The sequence below is a fragment of the Miscanthus floridulus genome, chromosome 18 (assembly GCF_019320115.1).
Source record: "Miscanthus floridulus cultivar M001 chromosome 18, ASM1932011v1, whole genome shotgun sequence".
In the NCBI taxonomy this organism is placed as follows: domain Eukaryota; kingdom Viridiplantae; phylum Streptophyta; class Magnoliopsida; order Poales; family Poaceae; genus Miscanthus; species Miscanthus floridulus.
Window position 1 is genome coordinate 52,067,867 of NC_089597.1, and position 9,220 is coordinate 52,077,086.

The following is a 9,220-nucleotide window of genomic DNA, read 5'->3' on the forward strand; positions in this document are numbered from 1 at the left end:
CTTCGGGGTTCATGGGGAAGGAGCGTGCGGGAGCGGCGGCGGGCGTAGGGAGGAGGCCAGGCACCTAGACTCGTGGAGAGAGAAGTGGGGTAAGGAGGAAGGAGCGGAGGGCACGGTATTTCCGCATGCGTGCGTGACGGAGGAGGCACATGCGTCCGGACGTGCGTTTCTGTGCGGACCGTCCGGGCGCTAGTATCTCACATTAATCTATGGGATTAGACCGCCGGGCAAATTTAAATGCAATTCTTTATGTTCTGGGTAATAGATAACCCAGAAGAGAATCCGTTCGATGCATCATCATGTCCAATTCTCCGTTAGCTAGACAGCAAAGTCAACTGTCCCAATGCAAATGTAGTCGCAGCAGCAGCAGCGTCGTCTCCTCTTGCCCCTTGTCCTCCTGGTTGCCATGCTCTTCTTTGTTGATGCACTGTCCAGCAGCCTCCACCCGGTCGTGCTGGTGCCGGGTAACACCTGCGGCCAGCGGGACGCACGGCGCACCGACGAGTACGAGCCTTCGACGCCAGGCTGCGGCATACGGAAGCAGGGCGCGCGGGTGGTTCCGGCTGTGGGAGAACTTCACGGCGCTGCAGGAGGACCCAACGCTCCTGCCGTGCCCGTGCTACGCGGACCAGCTGCGGCTAGCGTACGACCCCGCCGCCCGGCGACTACCGCAACGTGCGGGGCGTCAAGACTCGCGTCGTGGCCTTCGGCACCACCCTCAGCTTTCGCTTCGACGACCCTGGCCGAAAGTAAGCAAGCACGTACATACGTCGTGTTCATCATGTCGAGTTTTCATTCCTCCAAGGAAGGAGATCGATGATGAATGGAATCCTCACCTGTCACCTCACCTCAGGAACGTCTGCATGGAAAGGCTGGTGGAGACACTGGAAGGGGTGGGACTTCCGATACGCGCCGGCAGCTCCCGGCCTGGTGTCCAGGGTGTTCTCTGACTTCCTCTCGAGCTTCAGGCTCCTCGTGGAGCGCGCCAGCTAGAGGAACGGAGAGAAGTCGGTCATCCTCGTGACGCACAGCCTGGGCGGCTTCTTCACCATGGTCTTCCTCGACCGGAGCCCCCTGACGTGGCGCAGGAGGTACGTCAAGCACTTCGTCATGATCTGCCTCGGCGTCGGCACGGATTCGGTGCGTGCGTGCAGCGGCGGGCGATTCTGGAGTTTGAGCGGCTGTGCATCCTCTTGGTCTCGGCTCTCCACTTCGACACCCTACTGCTGGTAGCACTCAGATCGTGATTGGCCGCTTCCGTCCTCTACAATCACCAGTTGAGCAGATTTTGGGTGTGCGTGCTGTTAATTTGTTGCTGCTAAGGCAAGCTAGTAACCTTGCACACAACATGTTCGATGATATGTCTATTGAAGTGGTGGTCTGGGATGAGGAAAAGCAACATATGTTCGACCATCCTGGTTTGCTGAAGCAGCTAGCTCAAGGTGGTAATTACTTTGTTGGTGAGTACGATGCAACAATGCCTCAGTACGTTCAGTTCATGGATCCAGTGACATCAATGGGAGCTTCAAATACGATGTTGGATGAAATGCAAAATATGCCTGTTGTCTGGGATGATGAGTTGTTGCATGGACTTGACTGCCAAGATGCATTAGTGCAGGAAGAAAGTCAGTTCGACAAGTGCTTGAATGTGGACAACAACGCAACGGTTGATCGGGGCATTCGTGATTTGCTCACTCATAATAGTGACATGGATACTGCAGATAACTTGTTCACTGATATGCCTCTTGAGGTTAGATGAGATGAGGAGATGCAATCTCATATTGACACGCATGCAAGCTTGTTGCAACAGCTAGCCTTGAGTGTGGATGACGAGCACACTGTCGGGTTCAATGCCAGTGTAGTGCTTACCCGTGTCGACACCTCCCCTCTTCTCAAGCAATGTATGGGCACTGCAGACCAGGTATGTGACGGTTTTCCCGGCAAGGTTGTGGTGAGGGATGAGGAATTGTTTTACCAACATGATTCACATGATGGATTACTGCAGCAACTAGCTCTAGGTGGAGAGTGTTGGGATAGTGAGAAGATGATTTGTATACCTCTCTCACCAGGCAACAAATGGTCTTGTCCTTTTAGTGATGCCGAGTCAGTGAAGCTGCATATGACTGCACAAATAAACAAGATAGAGGCCAATTTAACAGATGAGGATCATGTGAAATATGAATTAGGTACAGCAGGGGCAAGGACCCAAGCATCATCTGGATTGCATTCGTGAGCCAGAGCAGTTCTGGCTTACGAATGCAATCCAGATTTGAGAATAGATATCCTCGTTGCTCTGCTTCTCCTCTTCCTCCCACTGCTCCCAGGGGGATGTTAGAGGAAGTTTCGTGAGGCTGTTCCCCATCTCCATTCTCCTATTTAGTCGGGTATGGGTTACCCCCATACTTGTAGGTTCTTTGCAAATGAAAGAATGTTGTTGCATCTAGCTCCATCATTGATTGAACGTATTAAGGAGATAGATGCAAATGACCCTTTCCAAAGCAAAGCAAGTTATGAGGATCGTTGGAATGCCGTATTTCAATTCTTGGACCCGTAGATTGTAAGTAGGGTGTAGATATTAATGGAAGATTTATTGTTGAATGTTGGACTCAGTTCTAGTTTATTTCATACTTAGGCTAGTCTCAGTGGAGAGTTTCATTACGTTGTTTTCAAGACGGCAACATCATGTAGAATAAAATGAAATATCGATGAAACACCCCTTCTCAATGGACAATTTCATTCTAGAGTTTTATAGACATTTAATTCCATGACTCATAGAGAGTTGGTATTCGTGCCAAGAGAGTTTTATCCCCATAAAATTCACTTCTTCTCTCTCTTCTTAAAAACCTTACCACATCATCAAAAAACTTATGTGGCTAAAGTGACTAAAGTTTAGTAGCTAAACTTTAGAAGGAGGAAACAAAACAGGCACTTAATCTAGCATTTTTCTAGTTACAATCGGGCAGAACGAGTGACGGTTTACAATCGGGTAGAATGAGTGACGCCCTCAACCAGGCAGCAGTCATCGCCGTCCGCGGCGACAGTGGCGCGGTGGCTCCTGAAACATCTTCGTAGGACCCATTCACCACCGCTGGTAGCCTTCACCGTCGCCTGCATATGGTCTAGATGGTAACAGTTTGGTCAATTTCCAAGCTTGCGTGTTTTTTACAAAGTTGTGCACATTTTCCATTCCCGCGTCTGAAAGGGTTGCTTACAAAGCACGCTCCCCACCCTGTGTCTTTCTCCTCGCCCATAGCTTTTGTTTCTCATCGCCGCTCGTTGCTCCCTAGTGCTAAACTACGCAACTGCCCCTACTCAGCAGGGTGCAAGCCGCCACTCACTACCGACAAGCTAGTACCCTGCGGCGGTATGCCTCACCGGCATGGCCTACACAGATCCACCGGTGACCAGGCTGCTACTCATCACCCCCGTGGCCACCAATCCCACAAGATCCACAATCAATGGTAATTCTTTCGAACTTCCCTCTATCTTTCTTGGATTTTTATTCCCCTCTTCACTCATCTAAGTACGAAACAAGCTTCCATCTGTTTACTAAGGAGCTCACGATCCAACTCCGCAGGCGCTCCTTCTCTGATTCAAGCGACAGTGCAACCGCTTCCATTGTTGGCCCCGCTCCACTAGATCCTAGTCAAGAACTGAAGATGGAGGAGGAGGCCCCCAACAAGACGAACCAAGTGACCATCCTCATAGACCATGTCTTCGTCCTCATCCTCCAACACCTCATCGCCCGCACCATGTGGAGCTGTAACTGTGTCTGTCGCTGCTGGAACCACCTCATCTCCGAATCCCAGTACCGTAAGGAGATGTCCCAGATTGTTGTTGGATTATTCTATCACAGCTGGAAAGGCAAACGCTAGTTCACCAGCATCAACGGTGAATACCCCTCCTTGACCTTCTTGCCCCTCCCCATTAAGGATGTTGTGATCTCAGATTGCTGCCGCGGGCTCATCCTATGCTGGTGCGTTGGGTTTCGCTATGTTGTCTGCAATCCGGTGGCTAACAAATGGTGGTTACTGCCGAATAACAACTGTTCTTTTGGTTTAGCTCACTTGGGGTTTGATCCAACAGTCTTCTTGCACTTCCTGTGATTGAATATGGCAAGAAGAGGGCTGGTGTGTCCATAGGTGTGAGCATCTACTCAGCTAAGAGTGCATCATGGAAGTTTAAGGAATCTGAATGGGGCGAGGGTGTTGTACGCACATATTCGACAAGTATGTTTCTTAATAGTTTTATGCACTGGCTGGAGTTGTCCTAGATAGTTGCTGTTGATATGTAGGGAAAGACATGGAGGAAAATTTGTAGGTCACGTGGTGAAGCAATCTCCATCCATGAAGCTCAGGGTCAGTTGTGTGTATGTACTACTAGTATGTTTAGGAAGTATCAGCTTTCATTCTAGGTCCTAGATGACTATTGACGGTGCAGAATGTGACCAACTAGTAAATATTTGTAGTTTTGCCGTACGTTGTGATCGGAGGTGGCCTAGCACTCAATGACACAGGGTTTATACTGGTTCAGGCAACGTGCCCTACGTCCAGTTTGGGTCTATCAGTGACTTTATTCCTGAGCCTAGGTGCTCGAAGTTTGTAGTGGGGTTACAAACGAGAAGGAGAAAGATGGGGTGTACAAGAGGTCTGGTCGGCTCTGGTCGGAAGGGCCAAGAACGACAGGAGCTACGCTATGAGCTAGGTGTTCATGCGTGTGCTTGGAGTCTGAACCCGACGGTTCTGTGGTCGTGAGCTAGTGAACTTGATTGGTGCTTGTTATCTTCAAGAAGGCCTCTCCTTTTTTGGAGGGGGCGCATCCCCTTTTATAGATAAAGGGGATGGCTTTACAAGTGAGAGGGTGAGGGTACGTATGCTACTGAGCCTTGTTGCCCACATCGGCAGGTACAAGTTAATGGTAGGCGCCTACAACATTGTTGATGTCACTGTAGAATGTTAGATGCATATGGGAGGTCGTGCTGCCTTCTTCAGGGATGGTAGATGTCGGTACCTACAAATACTGTTTGATGCCTAGAGGCATGTGAGGAGTCTCACCACGTTCACCCGGTATGGTAAATCCCGGCGCCCATAACGCTATCGATGCCTAGAGGCACGTGAGCGAGCCATACCGTATGGGAGTTTTAGCGGCGCCTACAATACTGTTTGTGTTAGGGTGGCTGCAGAGTACTGTTCTATGCAGGGTATGGTCCCTAGTACAGTAGTTTTGACTTGTGAGCCTTGCCTTGCTTTTCTCCGTATGTCTCCTAGTTCCTACTGAGCAGGCGTCCCCGGTCAGATGGCTCTAGTCAGCTCTGAGTGCGCCGGTCAGAGAAGAGCGGTGAGCAGGGTTCCTGCGAACCTCGGTCGGAGACGCGGGGTTGGAGTCAGAAGTAGTGTTTTGGGCCAGGCCTTCTGATCGGAGAGGCTGTCCAGAGGTGGCTGGAGTCGAAGCGAACGCTCCGGTAAGAGAGGTAGGCCGAAGTAGCCAATGAGCGGGCGTTGTTCCTCTTCGACTAGACCTTCCGATCGGTGACTAGGCTGCCCTTTTGGCCTGTCATTTTAGACTCTTGGGCCGAGCCTTGGCGTGGAAGCCGGTCCCCGAGGGACCCCGGGTTTTATGAACCCGACAACTATGGTACTGATAACTGGACACTACAGCATATGGTGACCATGCTAGAGATATTTGGATGGGACAATATTCAATTTGGTTATGATGTTTGCGATTCGGACTACAAAGTGATTGCAGTTCACCTATAATGGAATTTGATTTTCTTTGTTGGCAAGGACAAAAAACTGATTGCATATGACATGAACCTCAGAAAAGTTCTTGTCCTCCCTACCCAAGTCATGTGGTATCGTAGACCTACCTGGAGGCTACGTCCGGAGGGACCTCACTATCTTCCTTATGTTTTCTTGTTCATGGAATCAGTAGGAGAGCAGTAAAGTTGCATATGCTGTTCTTTCTTCAGGTAGGGAGTTGTTTTGATTCTATATACAGTCCAATTTTGCCTTGGTAACTAAGGCAATTGTATGTTGAATATTATTAATGATACTGCTTTGTGAAGGTTGTGGAGTCTGAGTGCTTTTGAATGATTTTCCTGCAATGGCTAAGGGAGGAAGAAGAGGGGTTCCATGGTCACTGGCTACCAAGCTGAAGGAAGCTTTGCCTTGCAAGCAAGAGTACCAATCTAAAGGAGCGAGCACATCTACCTCATTTTTGTTATGTAAGTCTATAGGGAGCAGAACCTTTATTTTCCTATCTATGTACCGCTTGTGTTAATTCTTGAGTTGACACAATTGTTATGTTAGTGTCGCTTCTTATTATAAAAAATACTCTTCATTGAGGACATGATGAATGGTGTGTAATGATTATATCTTTATGGTGTGTGTTCAATAAGTTATTATGGCCCATCTGAATTAGTAAATAAATTATGAAAACTGGATGCAATTCTGTCATCGTTGGATGTATGGGCCGTTGTCTATTTTGTCATCACCGCCGTAACACTTGTCGTTGGTGAAGCAGACAGACAACACCACCGCTATTCATCTCATGCGGCAGTGGTCAATAGTGTATCACCACCGAATCATTCTGTAATGCGATGGTGACTATTACCAATGACCAGACGGTTCATACGCTGAAGTGACGGTGATGTCCACCTCGACACAGATGCATCAGGCACCAAAGCGATGGTGAACACACACTGCACACAATCGGATCATTGTGTAAGGTGACTGTGATCCTAATTATTGGTCAAAACGGTGATGTTAGTGTACACCCACATAGGTGGGTCATGGTATAACACGACAAAAACAATGACCTAATCACGGACGGATCATAATCCAACACGGCGGTGTTAGTGTACACCAACATGGTAGGTCGTGCTCCAATGCGACGGAAAACAACGACCTGATCACGGATGGATCATAAGTCAACATGGCGGTGCTAGTGTATACCAACATAGCCAAGTCATGCACCAATGTGATCGAAGCAAGGATCTTATCATGGATGGATCATAAGCCAATACGGTGGTGTGAGTGTACACCGTAGACGGTCTCAGATAGCGATAGTGATGACTACGACTATCACTGCCGATAGCTTATTGCCAACGCCAAAATTGGACTACGATGGGGGTTATGATGTGGCTATGAAAGGTGCGAGTGTAGTAGTGAAGTCACTACCACTTACACCTACTACGAGGGTGAGCCTACACCGGATGCACTGGCTTGGGTGTGTCGATCTGAGTGTTAGACACTCGCCTGCACTGGCTTGGGTGTGTCGAGATTTGGGCCACTAGGAACCGTGGATGAGTTTGCTTACTAGAAGCTAGAGTGTTAGTGCTCGTGGCTCGTTTTCCCAAGCACAAGCGCATGCGGTTGGGTTGCCGTCCATGCGCCAGTTCCTGCTTATATAAAGAAGGGGGAGGCATAAATGGGTATAATTTTTCTACGCACTGTTGAGCTTACCTCCCTTTCTTCAACTCTTCAACTCCCTCCACCTGCTTTCGTCGGGTAAGTCCTTTGACCGTCCCAATTCGGGTGAACTTGGGGTTCATGTCTCTTCTCACTAGGTATCCTTCCAGGCTTCCTATTCTTGATGACACAAGCCCTCCTCCTTGTCCTGAGTGTTGACACTTCTTAGCATAGCTACTAGGTTTGTATCCCTAGCAACGATGCTAGAAGTATTTCTTGGTATTTCTTAGCATCATCACTAATAATTAGCAATGCCACTAAGTAATAGCCTTGATAGTTCCTTAACAATTTTAGATATTTATCCGCAAACGCACAGAGCTATCATTATAGCATTTCATCTAGAAGTATTTAGGGTATCATTATTTATATTTTCCCAAAGGAAGACATTTATTGATTAAGAGTCTAGTATGGATATGAACTTAAATAATAATGCTTGCAAGTACACTAATGTTTATAGTAGGGGTAAATACAGTGATTTCAAGATAGTGGACACACACTTGGCATTCCTCTAAGGATAAAATGGAAAAGAAAGAATAAAATAAATTCCTAAGTCAAGCAGGCATTGATCTAGTATACTCATACAAAGATTAGTTGATGATCACACAAATTACATAATTAGTAGGATTAAGTCCACTTTTGGCCCCTCAACTATAGGGTTCGTCTAATTTTAACCCTCAACTACAAAACCATCTAGTGGTGATACCCCAACTATCAAAACCGTTCACTTTTACCACCTGGGTGTGGGCAGGGCTATTTTGTCCTACGTGGAGTGGTTTTGACCATGCCCCATTGGCATTGACCGCTATGCAGGCCCTCTTTCCTCTCGTTCCTACGCACGTGAAGGAGGCAATGAAGGATACAGTGCGGGAGTAGGGCGATGGTGTGAGCAGGCTATGATGGCGGCACATGGGCAGCACAGCAACGCGACGCTCGAGTAGGCTGCCGTGGTGCATGAGTAGGCAGCGGCAATGGCTCACGAGTAGGGCGGTAGCGCTCGAGCAAGTTGCGGCAGTGGTGCCCAAGCAACACGGCATCGCGTGAGTAATTATTAGCTAGCTAGCTAGGTCTGTAGCTCGTTGTAGCTCAGAGATCATGAAGTGCGAGTACCAAGATGCCGGTAGGAGCGGCGGCGACATGGGCTCCTCCAAGGATAAGATGATGGTGGTGGCGGCGGGGGTAGGGGAGCAGGAGGAGGAGATGGACGAGATGCTGGCCATGCTCGGGTACAAGGTGCATTCGTCGGATATGGCGGATGTCACACAGAAGCTAGAGCAGCTCGAGATCGCCATGGGGATAGGTGGCATTGGTGGCGTCGGCGCTACCACTGATGATGGCTTCATCTCCCACCTTGCCATGGACACCGTGCACTACAATCCCTCTGACCTATTGTCCTAGGTCGAGAGCATGTTGTTTGAGCTCAACACACCCCCGCCGCTGCTCCCGCTCGTGATGCCACCGGCCCTGAGTCTCGCGTCCACCTCGTCCACCATCACAAGTGGCACCACCGCCGGTGTTGGTTAATTTGATCTCCCGCCCGCCGTCGACTCGTCCAGCAACACCTATTCCCTGAAGCCGATCCCCTCGCTGGTGGTGGTGTCGGCCGACCCATCATCCACAGACTTGACATGGGAGCCCAAGTAGATTCATACTAGCAGCGGTAGCACGTCGTCTTCCTCTTCCTCATCATCATGCATGTATGGTGGTCACACTAGGAGCTCCATGGTTGAAGCTACCCCACCCACGAAGCATGC

At 49.1% G+C, this 9,220-nt stretch overlaps 1 protein-coding gene across 1 annotated transcript; it reads left to right on the forward strand.

Moving 5' to 3' along the window:
• The first annotated feature begins 406 nt into the window (after positions 1-406).
• LOC136523837 (lecithin-cholesterol acyltransferase-like 1) lies at positions 407-993 on the forward strand. Its single transcript, XM_066517381.1, has 2 exons — positions 407-749; positions 854-993. The coding sequence occupies exons 1-2, from the start codon at positions 407-409 to the stop codon at positions 991-993; spliced, it is 483 nt and encodes a 160-aa protein (XP_066373478.1).
• The last annotated feature ends 8,227 nt before the right edge of the window (positions 994-9,220 follow it).